This window comes from Acipenser ruthenus, chromosome 29, assembly GCF_902713425.1.
Source record: "Acipenser ruthenus chromosome 29, fAciRut3.2 maternal haplotype, whole genome shotgun sequence".
In the NCBI taxonomy this organism is placed as follows: Eukaryota; Metazoa; Chordata; class Actinopteri; order Acipenseriformes; family Acipenseridae; genus Acipenser; species Acipenser ruthenus.
The window spans coordinates 1077824-1096694 of record NC_081217.1 but is presented as its reverse complement, the minus strand read 5'-3'; the positions used below and the strand labels follow the sequence as shown (position 1 = coordinate 1096694).

The 18871-nt window shown below is 48.4% G+C and overlaps 1 protein-coding gene across 1 annotated transcript in view; it reads left to right on the top strand.

Annotated features, from left to right (window-relative positions):
- LOC117425709 (piezo-type mechanosensitive ion channel component 2-like) overlaps window positions 1-18871 on the top strand; it is a 34334-nt gene that overhangs the window by 8606 nt on the left and 6857 nt on the right. Inside the window, exons 8-46 of the mRNA XM_059003433.1 lie at window positions 267-398; window positions 600-638; window positions 1134-1236; window positions 1583-1722; window positions 2066-2329; window positions 2602-2713; window positions 2916-2928; window positions 2968-3133; window positions 3307-3455; window positions 4244-4423; window positions 4847-4888; window positions 5490-5584; window positions 5888-6060; window positions 6163-6339; window positions 6649-6795; window positions 7226-7426; window positions 7733-7937; window positions 8119-8220; window positions 8329-8494; window positions 8857-9100; window positions 9320-9416; window positions 9673-9832; window positions 10125-10214; window positions 12204-12325; window positions 12587-12655; window positions 12847-12953; window positions 13372-13492; window positions 13661-13735; window positions 13939-14105; window positions 14475-14650; window positions 15214-15390; window positions 15677-15904; window positions 16145-16403; window positions 16714-16902; window positions 17160-17361; window positions 17613-17724; window positions 17846-17993; window positions 18124-18338; window positions 18683-18841. Of these exons, the coding sequence (XP_058859416.1) occupies window positions 267-398; window positions 600-638; window positions 1134-1236; window positions 1583-1722; window positions 2066-2329; window positions 2602-2713; window positions 2916-2928; window positions 2968-3133; window positions 3307-3455; window positions 4244-4423; window positions 4847-4888; window positions 5490-5584; window positions 5888-6060; window positions 6163-6339; window positions 6649-6795; window positions 7226-7426; window positions 7733-7937; window positions 8119-8220; window positions 8329-8494; window positions 8857-9100; window positions 9320-9416; window positions 9673-9832; window positions 10125-10214; window positions 12204-12325; window positions 12587-12655; window positions 12847-12953; window positions 13372-13492; window positions 13661-13735; window positions 13939-14105; window positions 14475-14650; window positions 15214-15390; window positions 15677-15904; window positions 16145-16403; window positions 16714-16902; window positions 17160-17361; window positions 17613-17724; window positions 17846-17993; window positions 18124-18338; window positions 18683-18841 (5723 nt within the window). The remainder of the gene's footprint in view (window positions 1-266; window positions 399-599; window positions 639-1133; window positions 1237-1582; window positions 1723-2065; window positions 2330-2601; window positions 2714-2915; window positions 2929-2967; window positions 3134-3306; window positions 3456-4243; window positions 4424-4846; window positions 4889-5489; window positions 5585-5887; window positions 6061-6162; window positions 6340-6648; window positions 6796-7225; window positions 7427-7732; window positions 7938-8118; window positions 8221-8328; window positions 8495-8856; window positions 9101-9319; window positions 9417-9672; window positions 9833-10124; window positions 10215-12203; window positions 12326-12586; window positions 12656-12846; window positions 12954-13371; window positions 13493-13660; window positions 13736-13938; window positions 14106-14474; window positions 14651-15213; window positions 15391-15676; window positions 15905-16144; window positions 16404-16713; window positions 16903-17159; window positions 17362-17612; window positions 17725-17845; window positions 17994-18123; window positions 18339-18682; window positions 18842-18871) is intronic.

The following is an 18871-nucleotide window of genomic DNA, read 5'->3' as shown; positions in this document are numbered from 1 at the left end:
TGCATTGAGGTGTAATTCGAGTGTAACTTGCATTGAGGTGTAATTCGAGTGTAGCTTGCATTGAGGTGTAATTCGAGTGTAACTTGCATTGAGGTGTAATTCGAGTGTAACTTGCATTGAGGTGTAATTCGAGTGTAACTTGCATTGGGGTAATTCTGCTCACACAGCAATGTCTGCTAGTTGGCACGTCTGTGTTTTTTCTTTCTGTCCAGGTGCAATTCTCCTGCTCTTTCATGAGTTATTTTCTCTCTGTTCTTTGCTGTTAGGTCACCCTGCCAAAGTGTGACAGCAAACTCACCAACGGAGCCCACAATCTGGGCAGGATGATGTGGACTTCGGGAAACGACATGAAAAAAGTAACCAATGTCAAGAAGTATTTTGCCTGTGGAGAGGACAGAGTGGGGGTCAATATGTATTCCACATTTAATAGGATTGCAGATCATGAAGCCACCGATCAATAAAAAAACAATTTGAATCTTAAGGTTTTATTGCTACAGACATGTCCTAGTGTTGTAAAGTTCCTAGTTTCAATGGGAACAGCTGACCGCATGTTAAAGCTCATCTAAACACTGCGTGACTCTTGTTTCTTCCTCTTTTAGCTTCTTACCAGCATGGACGAGGAGATTAGCTCACATGAGGTACTGGGTCTTGTCTTGCAACAGCAGGTTGAATCTTTTGCATGAATGCGCTGTCCAGCCCTGCAGTGCCTGTTCTTGTGTGCCACTGAATACACCCTGCAGATGTGAACCAGGGGGGATGAGTAGGGTTCTTCCCCCAAGTTTAGGGCATGTCGTATGTATAACTAATAGAGAAATTGTTCCGCATTTTTGCACGGGCATGGAACCTTATCGCCAAAATGGAAAATGGAAAAAAAGAACAGCTGCTTCCATCCGTGTCGAGCATTACTGCTTCCAATGAATGCACGTGCAACCTTTTAACAAAGTAATATACCAAATGTTGTGATATACTTACCCGCGGCATGCACGACACATATCTCTGATTGCTAAGGAACGTTAAGAACCTAATAACAGTGCTGCATAATATAATTCCCTGCTCCAAATGAATGTGACGGCCAGGGCCTGGGTCTCACTGTGCAGGGTAACCAGCCTGCTCTTTGTGTTCTGCCTGTGCAGCACGTGACGTATGTGCCGAATGGTAACTGTCAGGACTCGGCTGGGCTGAATAACCAAGAGCAACATGCTGGAGGCTTCACCCCTCCCATATACCTGAGCTCAGGTAAGAGTGCTGCTGCTGCACTTCACTGTGGAACAGGGGCGAAGGCTGGGTGCAAACCAGCAGCCTCACTCACCGCAAACCGCTGTTACTGCCTACTCAGTGGATAGGAAGCCAGACAGTACTGTGCATTAACAATGATCCAGCAAGAGGAATCCACCTACAGTTTGAACACCTTGTGAGACGTGTGTATTTTGTGTACAAGGAAATAACAAATATCACCTGCAGGCATGTAACCGTTGCTCTGCTTTGTAGGAGTTTTGCTTCTTGTTTTTTTTTTTAATAAGAAATGACATGGAATGCTTCAGAAGCTTCTTGGTGTGAATTGTGAATCGCTCTGAATTCCCAGAGGAGGATGTGGATGAGGAGGAGAGCTCTGAGGGCGACGCAGAGACTCCCTGGAGCCGCGCGGCCGAGCCCAGGGGGCTGATGGCATTCGCTCAGTTCATCATGAAGCAGAGCTACGTCAGCGCACTCATCGTCATGATGGTGGGACACTGCTTGCATGCATGCGCTTTGAGATTTATCCTGCTGTTGGATGTTTCTTTAATATATTATAACTGCAAAACAAGGGTGGACTCTTCATTAACCACAGATAGATAGATAGATAGATAGATAGATAGATAGATAGATAGATAGATAGACAGGTCTCTTCTCACATCTAGAATGATATAGATAGATATACTAATACACTGTACATTAGATCTATAATGTAGATTCCTATCCAGATTGAACGAAATGACAAAACAGAAAGCGTTCAGCACTTTGCGATCCTGCTGAATGAGGTCCGGTGGTCAGCTCCTGTTCTGAGACTCTCTCTCCTGGCTCACAGACCTGGAGCATCACCTACAACAGCTGGCTCACCCTGGTGCTGCTGATCTGGTCCTGTGTGATCTGGATGCTGCGAGACCGCCGGCGCTACGCCTTGCTCAGCTCCCCGTTCCTGGTGCTCTACGGCAACGTGCTGGTCGTCTGCAACTTCTTCACGGGGCTGACGCTGAGGCAGGACGAGCTGTTCCCAGGGATCCCGGACCCCGTGCTCCAGGACTTGGACCTGAAGCGGTACCCCACCCCCTGTGTGCACCTGGTTGCCAAGGTAACGGGGGAGGGAGGGCAGTCAGCTTGAAATACAAACTGTGAGGATATTAAATGGGGGTTTTAGAGCAAAATGGCTCAAGATTCTCTACTGTGGACTCCAACAGTCATGCAATACTGCATCTAGAAGTGAAACAGAAAAGATAAACATTGAACAGGGAGAGAGTCGTATTCCTACTGCATCTTACCTTTATTTGTAGCATTCTAGTGTTTTGTTTTATTTTTCTGTGAAAATCCCAAGCATTCAAAGTGTGCTTTATATTTCCTTCTCAGGTCACTTACACCTTTACTTTCTGTTTGTTACTACGGCAACACCTGACCGAAAAGAAGGAGCTGGAGACGCTGAGGGAGGAGCCACTGGCTGAGGTGAAAGTGTCAGAGGCGGGTGAGGAGCTCCTGATTGGTGGAATGAGGTTCATGAGGTTTACAATGCAGACAATTAGGGGGCTGCTAGTTTATTTACTGAGCTCTCCTGCCCGCACCTCTGGAGGCCTGGGTTCCACTTCATTGAGAAGGACGTTTCTGCACACAGATTTAGAGAGGTGTCATTATTATCCCATTGGCCTTTGACCATGTCACTGTGTCAGAAGGTTCCAGGACGTGTTGCTTTGTGTCCCTTGCAGGGCAGGACGAGAGCAGGGCGGCTGTGATGGAGGTCCTGGGCTCGCTGATCAAAGGGACGCTGGTCAAGTACTGGATCTACTTCTGCTGTTCCATGTTCTTCGTTGTCAGCTTCTCCGGGAAAGTGGTGGTCTACAAAATCCTCTACATCATGCTGTTCCTCTTCTGCATAGCCCTGTATCAGGTACAGCAAGCAGGACTCTGCAGGGACCGCTCACTCCCACTGCGTTATATACAAATACAAGTCACGCATGAAAAACATTTTATTTAGAAGCGCAGCGCTAGAAATACAGGCGAGACAGCTAAGATACAGACAGAATCATGGGCGATGGCTGATTCAAACCATGTTTTTTTCAGGTGCGTTATGACCTGTGGCGACGGGTGCTGAAGTATTTCTGGATCGTTGTGGTGGCCTATTCCACGGCCGTTCTGATCATCATCTACATTTACCAGTTTAAAACAGTCTCCGGGCTCTTCCGACAGACCCTTGGCATGTCTGAGGAGGGGTAAGAGCCTTCAGTGCCAGCTCATCCATTCTTAAACAGTTGACAGTATGACCTGTTTCGTTTAGCGAAAAACTTTAACAGATGCGTGGTACTGAAAGAGAGGTTGTAGGGTTTTCTTTTACACGTCTCTTCCTTTTGGGGGCATACACTACAAAAAATGAACACTTCATCTGGCTGCACCATTGCTTTATAAAGATTCATGGCATTGCTTTATACAGATGGCTTGAATGATTGCCTCACCCTGTTGAGGTGTGGGCTGCCTCACCCTGTTGAGGTGTGGGCTGCCTCACCCTGTTGAGGTGTGGGCTGCCTCACCCTGTTGAGGTGTGGGCTGCCTCACCCTGTTGAAGTCTGGGCTGCCTCACCCTGTTGAAGTCTGGGCTGCCTCACCCTGTTGAGGTGTGGGCTGCCTCACCCTGTTGAGGTGTGGGCTGCCTCACCCTGTTGAGGTGTGGCCTGCCTCACCCTGTTGAGGTCTGGGCTGCCTCACCCTGTTGAGGTGTGGGCTGCCTCACCCTGTTGAGGTCTGGGCTGCCTCACCCTGTTGAAGTCTGGGCTGCCTCACCCTGTTGAAGTCTGGGCTGCCTCACCCTGTTGAGGTCTGGGCTGCCTCACCCTGTTGAGGTCTGGGCTGCCTCACCCTGTTGAAGTCTGGGCTGCCTCACCCTGTTGAAGTCTGGGCTGCCTCACCCTGTTGAAGTCTGGGCTGCCTCACCCTGTTGAGGTGTGGGCTGCCTCACCGTGTGGGCTGCCTCACCCTGTTGTGTTTGTTTGTTTGTTTTGCTCAGGTTGAGGGATCTGGGTCTGGAGCAGTATGACACAGTGGAGCTGTTTGCCCGGATCCTGCTGCCCTCCTCCTTCCTGCTCGCCTGCATTCTCCAACTGCACTACTTCAACAGCGACTTCCTGACCCTGACCGACCTGAGCAGCATCCCCGTCCGAGAGGGGCCCTGCAGGTCCACGAGCATGTATACATGCATGCAGACAGTACACACATACATGCATGCAGACAGTACACACATCCATCCATCCATCCAGTACACACATCCATGCGTGCATTAACTCAGGATACATGTAATGCTTGCTCATGCTGTTGTTATTTGAAAAGCTGTGCTTGTTCCTGATTAATCTATCCTATGCTCGTGTTAGGGATGAGTATGAATCATTATTACTTTGTTTGAATTTAACAGTAAATCATGTGTTTGCTCACATGTAATAATGCATTTGAGTTAAAGACATTTATCATGAACTGTCACCCATTTTGTTCTGTAATACTGCGAAAGGTGAAATCACTTTACAGCAATCCTATAAGTACCAAAAAATCCTGCTTGTGTGAAGGTTGAAGCTTGCTGGATTCCTGTAACGCCTCCTGCCTTGTTCTTGTGTTCCAGTGAAGACACAATGAAAGTGAACGTGTGTGTGATCGCAACAAGGTGAGTCCTGCCCACTTCTCCCCATGTGTTTCCAATTGCTTTCAGGGAATCTCTCGTTTTCCCTGGGTTGTCTTGGCTGTGTATTTTAATATCCTTGAGCTATTAGTGAAATTGAAAGCAAAAACCCCTGTCAATCTCAAGCAATTATCAAGCAAGGAAGAATGAATTCATTTAAAACTGCTCTCCTAATTCCTGTCCCATTGTTTTCCAGCATTAAAGGGATGATTCAAAAACTTAAATCAAGGTAAAAACAATAATAATGATGCTACCTTTACCACTACGACTACTACTACTACTAATAGTAATAATAACAATAGTAATATTCAACAATGATACAAATGCATTGAAACTGACATCAAATGAAAGCCAAAATATGAAAAATCCTAATTAAAAAACCATTGTCGGTGTGATATTGCTGGAGGGTTATTGATATTATAAGTGTTATCAAACATGCTCAGTCGGGTTGATTCAAAGTCTTATCGCAGTATTATTCATGAAACCTTTAAAGAAGCGGTGCTTTTGTAATGGATTGGCTCAAAGGGAGCAGCAGCTTGAATGTGGCTGACGTGTGTGTGTGTCTCACTGGATTCTCCTCTGACAGGTTCGGCACAGAACAGCTGAGTGGCCGGAGTGAAGACACTCTGGACCAGATGGGACTGTCTGAGCTGGACGGGCCGGGGGACACCAGCGGAGAGGGTTGGTACTGGAACCAGAGCAAACCAATGGTTTCATTTCTTCATTCACTGGGCTCCGTTCACAATGCTTTGAGGAAGGTTTTGTGAAGATTTATTAAGCTAATATGATGAATCCGATTTTAAGTTTGCAGATCACAACTTTTCTTCTGCAATTGTGTTTTATTTATGTATTTATTAATCCTTTTTATTTCCGGTTTGGTCATTTTATCAGCACATTATTGTACATCTCTATATCCAAGCCTGGTTGTAGAGAGCCCCCTGTACCCCGATGCCCTCCCAGCACAAGACTAACACGCTTCCTCTGTTTCTGAAGAGGACATTCTCACCAAGTGGGTGCAGGTGGTGGACAGGGTGACCCTGCTGGTGCTGAAGGCTTTGAGGATGCTGCACAGAGCGCAGGTGATAGTGTGGAGATGCCTGGAGCTGCACATCATCAAGATCATCTCCACCGCCATCATCTGGATCACGCTTACAGAGGTGAGATCTCCGAGGGATACGAAGGCGTGCTGATCGGCGCGTGGCTGGCGGGCAGGAATGAGGTTTTATTGACCCCTGGTTTGCGGTGTCTTCCCTTTCCAGGTCTCCCTGATGAATTACCTCTTCATGGTCTTGTGGACGTTCGCGCTGCCCTTCCCGAGGCTCCGCCCCCTCGCATCCAGCATCTCCACAGTGTGGGCCTGTGTCATGATTGTCTGTAAGATGATGTACCAGCTGAAGTTCCTCCGGCCGCACGAGTACTCCTCCAACTGCACCGCAGTGAGTATCTGTGCCGAAGCATGGGGCGAGGCCAGCATGCACTCAAGGCTACTTCCTCTCTCTATCATCCAGAACTACAAAACACTCAGTCGTGCTTAAATGTGAAACATTCCTGTTAAGAGTGTGCTGAAACACGCATGTTAACTGTAACATTTGGAATTGACAATCTGACACCAGAATCACGTGTTCAGGCAAAGAAAAAAAATTACAAAAATCGTCCACCAGATGGCGCTAGTCGTTATTAAAAATCGTTGTTGTTGCGGATGTGGTTGTGGTGTGATGAAGTTTTATAAAGGGTTCTGTTTTCAGAAGCTGCTGCCTGTGAACTGGAGCCACACTCAGACAAACCTGGAAGAGCTGCTGAGGAAGTCTGTGCTGTACACGGCGCCTGTGGACCCTGCAGAATGGTGTGGGGCGCTGAGGAAGTGTGCAGACAGCAGCCTGCCCTGCCTGCGGGTACAGAGCCCACCCCACCCCACCGCGCCGGCACAGCCAGACAGGATAGCCTGATTCTGACACCACTGACCCATGAAAAGAATAACTCTTCAAATAAACACAGATACAATGAATAGTTTAGCTGCAGGATGCCGATGGCTTGAAGCAAAACAGTTTAAAAATATATATATTTTATAGTTTTTTTTTTATATTGTTCCATCAACATTTTGTTATTAATCTGCCCACTTCTTTGCAAGTGTTCCCCGCTTAAATTGAGGGGGCTCCAGCCAGATAGTTTAAAAAATGCTGACTTTTCTACCAGCACTGGAATAAAACAAATTCAGACCAATCAATATAGAACGCAGGGACACCCTCGTTTGTTAACTTTTTTGTAAAGTTGAAGCTCGAATGTGACCTTGCTGTTTCTTGTTTGTTTGAACCTCCTCCTCAGAATCACCTCGCTATCTTGGCCCTGCTGGCATTCGAGGTGACCGTGCACCGCCACCAGCTCTACTACCGGCTCCACAACGCTCTGAAACCGCCCGTAATGGATAGCCTGTTTGAAGGCATCACTCGGCAGCACCTGGACGACGGGGCGGTCAGCTGCATGAAATACTTCATCAACTACTTCTTCTACAAGTTTGGACTGGAGGTGAGAAACGAGAGAAACACCAACAGCGCCTTGCTTCCCTTCTAAAAGATTCCCACAGGAAAAGCACAGCAAAGTGTAATAAAAACATGGTCAAGCATAGGGAAGCATTGTAAAGAATAGCGAGGTGTGGTAAAGCATGTTAATAAACATGGCAAACCAGGGTAGACTACGGTAAATGTGTGGTATAGTGTTGAGAAAAGCATGGTAACACTGCAGAAACACTCTGCAGAAATCCTGCAGTAACCCTTTCTAAGGGCTGCTTCGCTGTACTTTACCCCCGCTGTGGTCCCCGCTCCCCCTGCCCAGGTGTGCTCCGTGGTGGCAGTGAACGTGATCGGACAGCGGATGGATTTCTATGCCATGCTCCACTCCTTCGCCTTGATCGCCGTGCTCTCCAGACGCAGGAGGAAGTCCATCGCTGAGATCTGGCCCAAATACTGCTGCTTCACTGCCAGCCTCATGACCTTCCAGTACCTGCTGTGCGTCGGCATCCCTCCTGCACTCTGCACAGGTGAGCCAACGCAGTGATACTGCACTGAGCACACACACACACGCAGTGATACTGCACTGAGCACACACATACACGCAGTGATACTGCACTCAGAGCACACACATACACGCAGTGATACTGCACTCAGAGCACACACAGTGATACTGCACTGAAAAGTGATAATGAAAAGGTATTTTTCCAGATTACCCCTGGAGGACCGGCAGCACACCCCTGAACTCCAACCTGATTAAATGGCTCTACCTGCCAGACTTCGCCAGGAGGCCAAACCCCATCTTTTTAATATGTGAGTAAAACCAGCCCAATACACCGCAGACAGAAAACGCATGTTTAGAATGAACTCAAATGAAAGCGTTTCCTGTGCCCTTGTTTGCCCGTCTCGCTGCCCCCTCAGATGACCACATGCTGCTGCTGTGCGCCTCTCTGCAGTGGCAGGTCTTCGAGGACGAGAACACGACGGCCGTCCGCCTCCTGGCCGGCGACAACGTGGAGATCAGCCGCAGCCTGGACCCCCGGACCCTCAGCCAGTACATCCCTGTCCCGGACTTCATACACTGCAGGTCAGCGAGCGGGACACGGAACTCATCACTGTTTGACTGCGTGCTGACGTAGACCAGGGCTGTATTTTTTTGATTAAATCTCATGTGATTTGAGTGATTTCAGTAGGAAATCGTACTTCGATCTGTATCTGAATTGATGACACCTATAATAAAATGTTATTGAAGCTTCAGTAGTGAACGATGCAGAATTTCATGAAGGGATCCTGAGATTTCCAGCCTCGCACCTCCTGACTCACAAGGTCCTGATCGGGAGCTGATCTAGTCTGGTAATCCTGAGATTTCCAGCCTCAGTCCTCCTGACTGTCTCTGTTCAATGCTGAGCACTCTGATTTGATTCCCCCCCCCCCCCCCCCCCCCCACAGGTCTTATCTTGACATTGTCAAGATGTTCGTGTTCAGCTACTTCTTCTGGTTTGTGCTGAGCCTGATCTTCATCACGGGCACCACACGGATCAACATCTTCTGCATGGGCTACCTGATCTCCTGCTTCTACTTCATGCTGTTCGGAGGAAGCCTGCTGCTCAAGCCGGTCCGACACATCCTGAAGCTGTGGGACCTTCTCATCGGCTACACGGTCCTGGTCATCGCCATGAAGAACATCCTGTCTGTGAGTTCCACCTCCACGCTGCAGTGTCAGCTTTTACACTGAATCGCTCAAGACTCTGGAGAGCTACAAGACAGCCTCTGGGTAATCATGATGGATGAGCCACAAAAGTTGCAGCTTTCTTTAACCAAGTCGGAGATTTTGATACACAGGGAAATGGTTGAAAACGGTACTTCATTCGAATGTGACCCCTTTAATTAACACTGACCTTTTTGCTTGCAGCTGGGAGCCTGTGCCTATCTGCACATCTTGCTGAAGAACAGCTGCTGGTTCATCCAGACGTTCAGTATGGTCTGCACTGTAAAAGAGTATGACGTCCGTAAGTGGCACATTCTTTTCTGTCTCAGCTGATACATAGTCTGTAATTTAATGCATTGATTGTGAGACAAGGGTTTAACATTTAGGATGGGAGACCAGTAAAGGGTGCCATCCACCCGAAGGTTACTTCTCTATGCTTTCCCATGCTTGTCGGTGCTTTGCCATGCTTTCCCTTCACCCTGGTGTAGCTCAGTGACGTTGCGATGGCAGCTTTAGTCCCTGAGGTTCGTCCCAGTTAGTTTTGTTTTTGTCCGCAGCCTCCCCCGATGATGAGTGTGAGCTCCCGGAGGGCGAGGCAGGGATCGTCTGGGACGCTATCTGCTTCACCTTCCTCCTGGCCCAGAGGAGGGTCTTCGTCAGCTACTACTTCCTTTACATAGTGGCTGATCTGAAGACCTCCAAGATCCTAGCTTCCAGGTGAGGGGCTGGGACTCCCAGCACAGGGGCCTTAATGTTCCAAAACTGGTACAGTTTGCTAACCAGCGAGGCCACTTTTTAGGCAGCTTTTATTTATGCATTTATTTTTACTTTAGACGCATCTAAGACAGAACACATTTTTATTTGTATATTTTTTCCACGTCCTCAATGAGCCACCCTAGGCTTGATCTATATTCACTAAACTAAAAAACTCTTTAACATGCTCAATCAGAGTAAGCTGTCATGTCCTGTGTTCTGATTGAGTCGCCTCTGTGTCTGTCTGTTCCCCCAGGGGTGCCGAGCTGTTTGAGGCCAAGGTGAAGAAGGGGATTGCAGCGAGGCTGGAGCTGGAGAAGAAATCCATGGAACTGCTGAAGAAACAGTAAGAGTTCGGCTGTGTGCAGCTCCTGTAGAAACAGTAAGAGTTCAGCTGTGTGTAGCTCCTGTAGAAACAGTAAGAGTTCAGCTGTGTGCAGCTCCTGTAGAAACAGTAAGAGTTCAGCTGTGTGCAGCTCCTGTAGAAACAGTAAGAGTTCAGCTGTGTGCAGCTCCTGTAGAAACAGTAAGAGTTCAGCTGTGTGCAGCTCCTGTAGAAACAGTAAGAGTTCAGCTGTGTGCAGCTCCTGTAGAAACAGTAAGAGTTCGGCTCTGTGCAGCTCCTGTAGAAACAGTAAGAGTTCAGCTGTGTGCAGCTCCTGTAGAAACAGTAAGAGTTCGGCTGTGTGCAGCTCCTGTAGAAACAGTAAGAGTTCAGCTGTGTGCAGCTCCTGTAGAAACAGTAAGAGTTCAGCTGTGTGCAGCTCCTGTAGAAACAGTAAGAGTTCAGCTGTGTGCAGCTCCTGTAGAAACAGCAAGAGTTCAGCTGTGTGCAGCTCCTGTAGAAACAGTAAGAGTTCAGCTGTGTGCAGCTCCTGTAGAAACAGTAAGAGTTCGGCTGTGTGCAGCTCCTGTAGAAACAGTAAGAGTTCGGCTGTGTGCAGCTCCTGTAGAAACAGTAAGAGTTCAGCTGTGTGCAGCTCCTGTAGAAACAGTAAGAGTTCAGCTGTGTGCAGCTCCTGTAGAAACAGTAAGAGTTCAGCTGTGTGCAGCTCCTGTAGAAACAGTAAGAGTTCAGCTGTGTGCAGCTCCTGTAGAAACAGTAAGAGTTCAGCTGTGTGCAGCTCCTGCAGAAACAGTAAGAGTTCGGCTGTGTGCAGCTCCTGTAGAAACAGTGAGAGTTCAGCTGTGTGCAGCTCCTGTAGAAACAGTGAGAGTTCAGCTGTGTGCAGCTCCTGTAGAAACAGTGAGAGTTCAGCTGTGTGCAGCTCCTGTAGAAACAGTATGAGTTCAGCTGTGTGCAGCTCCTGTAGAAACAGTATGAGTTCAGCTGTGTGCAGCTCCTGTAGAAACAGTAAGAGTTCAGCTGTGTGCAGCTCCTGTAGAAACAGTAAGAGTTCAGCTGTGTGCAGCTCCTGCAGAAACAGTAAGAGTTCAGCTGTGTGCAGCTCCTGTAGAAACAGCAAGAGTTCAGCTGTGTGCAGCTCCTGTAGAAACAGTAAGAGTTCAGCTGTGTGCAGCTCCTGCAGAAACAGTAAGAGTTCAGCTGTGTGCAGCTCCTGCAGAAACAGTAAGAGTTCAGCTGTGTGCAGCTCCTGTAGAAACAGTGAGAGTTCAGCTGTGTGCAGCTCCTGTAGAAACAGTAAGAGTTCAGCTGTGTGCAGCTCCTGTAGAAACAGTAAGAGTTCAGCTGTGTGCAGCTCCTGTAGAAACAGTATGAGTTCAGCTGTGTGCAGCTCCTGTAGAAACAGTAAGAGTTCAGCTGTGTGCAGCTCCTGTAGAAACAGTAAGAGTTCAGCTGTGTGCAGCTCCTGCAGAAACAGTAAGAGTTCAGCTGTGTGCAGCTCCTGTAGAAACAGTAAGAGTTCAGCTGTGTGCAGCTCCTGTAGAAACAGTAAGAGTTCAGCTGTGTGCAGCTCCTGTAGGAACAGTAAGAGTTCAGCTGTGTGCAGCTCCTGTAGAAACAGTAAGAGTTCAGCTGTGTGCAGCTCCTGTAGAAACAGTAAGAATTCAGCTCTGTGCAGCTCCTGTAGAAACGCTCCAACAAACTCCCCTTTCTCAGTCCAGATTTCAAACGAAACATTTTTTAAAGAGAAATATCTGAGTGTGCTGGAGTCTGCTTTTTGGTTTCCCTTAAGGAACAGCTGGAAGGTAACATAAAAAAGGTGGTAGCATTGAACCCGTGTCTCCTTGTTTCAAAGGCTAGGGTGCTGTCTGCTGTGCTAGGAGAGGCAGGCTCCCCCTGCTGGACAGACACATCTGCTGCATAGAGCTGTGGAGCTTGTGGAGAGAGAATGCGTGACAGTTTCACTTCAGTATCTCTCTGTTTTCTCAGGATGGAGAAGATTAAAATGAAACAGAGGAAGATTGAGGACGGGAAAGCCATCGCTCCAGCACAGGGGGTCCTGCCGGAGCGGGAGGAGGTGGCTCAGCGAGACAGGGAGTCACAGACTCAGGGTACCCTTGTCACATCGACACATACTCTTGTGGCTTCCCTTGTATTGCAGAAGCATTATGTTTATCACACCTGTCCATGTGCAGTATCAGGGAATACAACCCTCATCCCAATGCATAGCAGTCTGACCCATCACAGTATCGTTCAGCGAAATTCATTTATATAATGATATATTGAGACACAGTGCTGATGCGTTTTGTTTTTGAAATTCTCTATGCTTCTCAGTATATAATGAGGTACAATGCTACTGTGCGTTTCTGCAGGTGACAGTGAAAAGGGGGACCAGAGTGATAAGAAGAAATGGTGGCAGCCATGGGTGAACCACACCACCAGTGAGTGTCTGAATGTTTCTCTAATCCTCTGCTGTGCCACATGAGTGCTTGTGTGAACGTCCCTGTCCTTGCATGGCTGTGCCTCCCTCCCCTGCCCTCAGTGGATCACCGCTGGAATACTGCATGCTGTGAGCACGGCACATTCATTTCAAACCCAAACAGAAAAGGAATCGTTTTTTTTTCACTGCCAGTGATCCGCAGCGGCAGCTACTACCTCTTTGAGAGCGACAGCGAGGATGACGAAGATGAACAGGAAGAGAAGGAGGAAGAAGCCCCCAAAAAGAAAACAAGCTTGCAGGTGGGGCTCCTGAATGGAGTGATTGATTTCAGGACCCAACAGGATCGGCAGGGAAACCCTGTGCTGTGAACGAGGCAACGTCGCTTAGTCATGAAATTCATTGTCCAACAAGTGCTACAGGGTCTGTGGTAGAGTCACAGAGCATATACAGGAAGGGTAGTGCATTCCCACTGGAACACAACTGTGTGGGGCTCAGGAACGGTCCTACTGCGATGGGTTAGGGGTAGGATTATGGGTATGGTTAGGGTTAGGGTGTGCATTAAGGTTAGGGTTAGGGTTAAGGGTTAGGGTTAGGGCTGGTTGTGGTTAGAGTTAGGGTTAGGGCTGGGGTGGAGATGTCAAGGACTATAGGAGCTGCTGTTTTTCTGGAGTCCCAGCTGCACGCTCTCATTGTACCCTCCCCTCTCTACCCTGGCAGCTGGCTTACGAAGCCTGGTCCACCAGCTCCAAAGCTGCTCTGAAGGTCAGGAAAGAAGAAGAGTCGGCTCTGAGGAAAGAGCAAAAGAGAAAAGCAAAACTGGAGCGGCAGCAGCAACAAGGTAAAGGAGTCTCCGCTTTTACTGAAGCTTTTACAAAACTGAAGTCACCACCAGTAAGAGCTAGCATGAGACTCCAACAGCTAAAGGGCTGCAGAAATCGCTGCTAGGATCCAGTCACTGCAGGGATAAAGGGTTCATGTCTGCATTGTGTCTTTGTATTGGGAGCAGGCATGGAGTCAGCGGAGTTAAGCGAAGATGAGCTCGATCAAACCACTGATGATGACGAGGTCGTGGAAGAGGAAGGTACAGTCGTGTCTGTTGTTTTTAGCTTGTAGCTCTAGTCGACAGGTTTCTTTTTAGTATGTCTTAATTCAGTACTGTTGAGTGTTGAATAGTTATGACAGATTATTACAATCACGTTCATTAGTTTAAACTGTGGGGCTTGAGAGAGCATTTGATTTCCGTGTTGAAGTTTTAAATCTATTCAGATGATTTTCTGCCTGCAGAGAATGTGATCCAGCGTATCATAGACACAGTGAAGTTTGCCTGGGTCTTCATTCTGTCTCTCACTGACGACCTGATTGAGGGGCTGAACTCCTTCTGTAAAGACTACCTGGACATCGCCAAAGTGTTACGATTCGAGCGAGCCATGCTGGGGCAACAACTGAAAAAAGTAAGCTGCCTATTGCAGGCGTCAAAGGGTTTCTTTTATACAGTCTAAACAATTGCTAAATAAGAAAGCGTGAGGCATTCCTGTCCCCTCGCCCTCCCATCTCTAGACAGCCCTCTCTAAAGAGTTTGAAGAGTTTGCTCTGCTTGTGTCTCTCTGTCTGCCGCACTCTCCTTGAAGGACACAATAACTGCCCTGAAGTTTCACGACTCTCCTCCAATCATTGTCTTTACACCTTCTGTGAGGTTTGGGTCCAATCCCATAAACTCTTGATTTGATTTGATTTGATCCTTCAATCTTTTCAGTAAGACATAACTAAATGGGAAAAGCTGATTTTTGCAAAGATCAAGCCGTTGAATGTTGCTTCCGTAGGGGAAACAGGCATCCCAGGCCACTATCCAGGCGTTTTACAGGGCCAGGTTATCGCAGCAGGCTACTCTAGAGTCACCTGCTGAGGAGGAACAGGTGACCTCCGCACTATCTTCCCGGGGGTACCAGAAAGTGTCCAGCTCCGACTCCAAGCTCTCCTGGGGAAGCAGTGAATCCAGGTAGGCAAAAGTGCAGCTGAGCTTCACTGGAGACCAGGAAGCTATTCAGATACCTACCCACATAACCACATGGGTCCTAATGTCATTTACCCCGTGGATCTCAAACCCGTCACAGACGTGGGACATTCAAACTTCATTTATTTATTTATTCAAGGAAGTTTGACCTTAAAACCCCTTTCAGCCTATTTGATCTGAGAAGAGATCCATAGCTCACTCGCCAGGGCTTCTGTTTGTTCAGTAAGTTCTGAATCGTGCTGCTCATGAAATGTGCTGGATTGACACTGAAGTCCGTTCCATTCAACCCATTTGACCTTCCTTACATCCGCCTGCTTACATCCCTAAGTCTCTGTGTCTTTCCTTGTCTTCTCTTTCTGAAAAGGTGCTTATTAAGCCACATTTTGAGATGGGTTGTTTCAGTACAGACAGCATGTTGGTAGATAGAGTTCAATGACTATGAAAAAAAATGCACAGAGGAAAAAAAAGAGAACTCCCCTGCTTGCGTCAGTGTAAAGGTTACGTCGGTGTGCAGTAACAGCGTCTCTCTCTCTATTTCGTTTCTCCAGCTGCCTGATGGAAGTGACCACCCTGGTCTCACGGCAGCCCCCCCAGGATGACCTGGAGGAGCCCCCTGCCCCTCCTGACATGCCCCCACCCAGGGCCAGCGACCCCCTCTGCAGAAAGCTCCTCAAGACCGCGAACTTCGACATGTCCTCCATTGACAGCGACAGTGTGGTTTTATGGTAATACATTTGTATTCCTGGGTTGGATTGTGCTACCCATCGATGTTATGAGGCGTGCGCCTCATTATTTGCCTTTCAGTCAAACACACATCTCTTATCTCCAGGTGAGTCCCCGGAGGCTCTCCGCTTTGGGAATTGAAGCTTTTTTTAGTCTCTGCTTGTGGCTTTTTAATTGCTTGCTGGTGTAGTCTTGTGAAACATTTGGTTACAAAGCCAAAACTGATATGCCCCACAGTGGGCAATGAGGCTCTCCTAAACGACCCCTCTGGCTCCACCCCTGTTCTAGCAGCCACACAGGCATGACTTATGAAGACGAGGAGGATGAGGAGGATGAGGAGGACGCGGAGAGGCTTCAGGACCGGATCAAGTACCTGGATCCCTTCCCTGCCTCGTTGGATGGACTGGGACCATGCCCAGTGCGGGGGGAGTCCCTGGACAAGATCGACCTGGAGAGTCCGAGGCCGCTCACGCAGGACACACGCACCCTGACCGCCAGTGAGCTGCTGCTCAACAAGTGAGTGGCAATGCATTGAGAAGGACGTTACAGCGAGTCGGTCCAATTGCCAGTGCCTTTCTTACAGCTCACAACAGCGCGGGTCAGTTTCCCTGCTTTTCTGGTGCTCATAACATGCTCTTACTGCTCAGTGCCCTGGTTGACCATGCTGTTTCCCATGTTCAGCCAGTTTTCCAGTGATTTCTTACAATGCCTGGCTCAGCTCTCCGCCCCCCGCGGGCTCCTGTTTCCCTGTTGCAGGATGTTCCAGGATGAAGGGATGGGGCAGTCGGAAAGGTTCTTCCAGGACCTGCCTCGGCCGCTCAGGGTGCTCCTGGCCCTCTACAACACCATGGTGTGCAAGTCCGAGATGCTGAGCTACTTCGTCATCATCCTGAACCACATGGTGTCGGCCTGCATCCTGTCACTGGTGCTGCCCATCCTCATCTTCCTCTGGGCCATGCTGTCCGTGCCCCGCCCCACCAAGCGCTTCTGGATGACAGCCATTATCTACACCGAGGTGGGGTCTCCCAGCCGCCATCCCTCACAAATTATATATTTACACGTTATCCCCTTTAGTCACTGCATGTTTAATTGTACCATGTTAAGTTTCTTACCTGTGTATCTGTTTTATAATGCAGATGTTTTTTCTTCAAAGTTTTGGCAGGGCAGCTTCTCGATCTCCATAGAGCTCACATAAACTGTTTTAGAATTTCTAAAAATGTGTATTTAAAAATCATGATCGAAGTGGATAAAGAAGTGGCCAAAACTGCCTGTGGTTTTGCTCCAGTGTCCGGGGTTGATCGTACTCTCCACATCCTCTCTTTCAGATCATCGTGTTTGTGAAGTACCTCTTTCAGTTCGGGTTCTTCCCCTGGACCACCACTGCCTACAGAGGGATCAACGCGGACCGGCCCTTCGCTCTCCCGAACATCGTCGGGGTGGAGAAGAAGGACGGCTACGTGATCTTTGACCTGGTGCAGCTGCTCGCCTTGTTCTTCCACAGGTCCATTCTGAAGGTAAGAGCCAGCAGCGTTCTGCCTATGCTAACTGTGCTCAACAGGTCTGCTTTTCAAACTTCTTGTAGAGCTTTGTTTAGGAGTTATAGTAGTTTGAGTAAGTTCTTGAAGTCCACAGTGTCACCGTCCTTCACTTCACATGAGCACTGAACTCTTGAATGAATCCGACTGAGGTTTACAAGATGCACAAGACCTCTGTAAGCTGTAGTGCAGTCTCGGCTGCCTACGCTCACAGCATTTGCCTTTCTGTTTCCCAGTGTCATGGCCTGTGGGACAATAAGGAGGTTGACATACCGGACTTTCTCAAAAAGTTAAAGCGGAAGAAACAGAAGAGACGAGAGCCTTCCAAGGATGAAGACAAGGGCAGAGACGGCACTTCACCCTTCGTCTACCTCCAGGGCTCCACAGGACTGGGCTTCAGGAGGCGTAAGAGAGAGGGAGACCACACAGAGGGGAAAGGTACAGAGCTTTTCAGCAGAGACCCGTGGAACCTGCAAACGTGACGCGTCCGTGCTCCTGTTTTACACTGACAGGCATGCTCTCTGTCTCTCTGTGGTTAAAGGAACACGTGTCCTGCTGGGACACGTGTGTCACACGAGCAAAGACTCTAGAACGCATTCTAGAATGCTGCCGATATTGTCCCGCTACTGCTTTTTGAATATGCTTCATGGATTTAACCAATCATTTTCATTTTCTAACAGGAAACAAAGAGCCTCCCAAAAGAAAAAAGTCTCTGAAAAACAGATCCACAACCAGAAAGGGAATAATCAGGGAAAAGATCAAGAAGATGATGCTGGAGGCTAAATCCAAGTCTATAGAAATGTGAGGACTTTTCCATGGCTCCCTCCCTCCCTCCCTGCAGATGAATTGCAGTGCACCTCATGTGTTTATTCAGTGTTTGTGTGTGTGAATGTACGATGACGGCTTTGTGCTTCCCCCCCAGAGCTCTCCAGGTCTACCTGCCGGTACGACAGTTCTTCTATGACATCATCCACCCTGAATACAGCCCGGTGTGTGACGTCTACGCCCTCATGTTCCTCGTCGATGTCATTAACTTCATTATCATCATTTTCGGATACTGGGCGTTTGGGGTAAGCGTGAACGCGAGCGTTAGCTTGCTTGCTTGCTTGTGTTCTTATGAACCACGCCCCGCTGACGTTGCAATCCCTCCAACGCGCTGCGGAGAAGCTGATCCAGCCGTCCTCTTGTCTTTGCCTGCAGAAGTACGGCGCGGCGGCAGACATCACAGAGTCCCTGTCGGAGGACCAGGTCCCCGAAGCCTTCCTGGTCATGCTGCTCATCCAGTTCGGCACCATGATAGTGGACCGGGCTCTGTACCTGCGCAAGACGCTGCTCGGGAAGTGCGTCTTCCAGGTGGTGCTGGTCTTCGGGATCCACTTCTGGATGTTCTTCATCCTGCCGGGGGTCACAGAGAGGTAACTGGGACACTTTAACAGGAACTGGTAGGAACACCAAAATACTCTACAATTTGGACTGTGTCTTGCTCAACTAAACAAGTAACAGACCGTCCCGTAAGGGTAACTTACAGCCTAAGCTGTCTGTCACTGATTGCGTCTGTCACATTATCCGTTTTATTTTTGTTTGTGTTTTTAAATTTAGGTGTAAAGATCCAAGGGTCCTGTTTTGAAGGCAGTGAAATTGTTTTTTCAAATTTGTAACCTACTTTGTAACTCTGACTCATAACTGAACTGCTCTAATTACAAACTCACCATGTTGTTAATTGAGGTTGTAACTTTTCCCTTTCTCCGTGCAATTGCAGGAGGTTCAACCAGAACCAAGTGGCCCAGCTCTGGTACTTTGTCAAGTGCTTGTATTTTGGCCTCTCTGCCTACCAGATCAAATGTGGCTACCCAAACCGGGTCCTCGGCAACTTCCTGACCAAGAGTTACAACTACATGAACCTGTTCCTCTTTCAGGGGTAAGCGAGGCATGCTGTACAGCCACACTG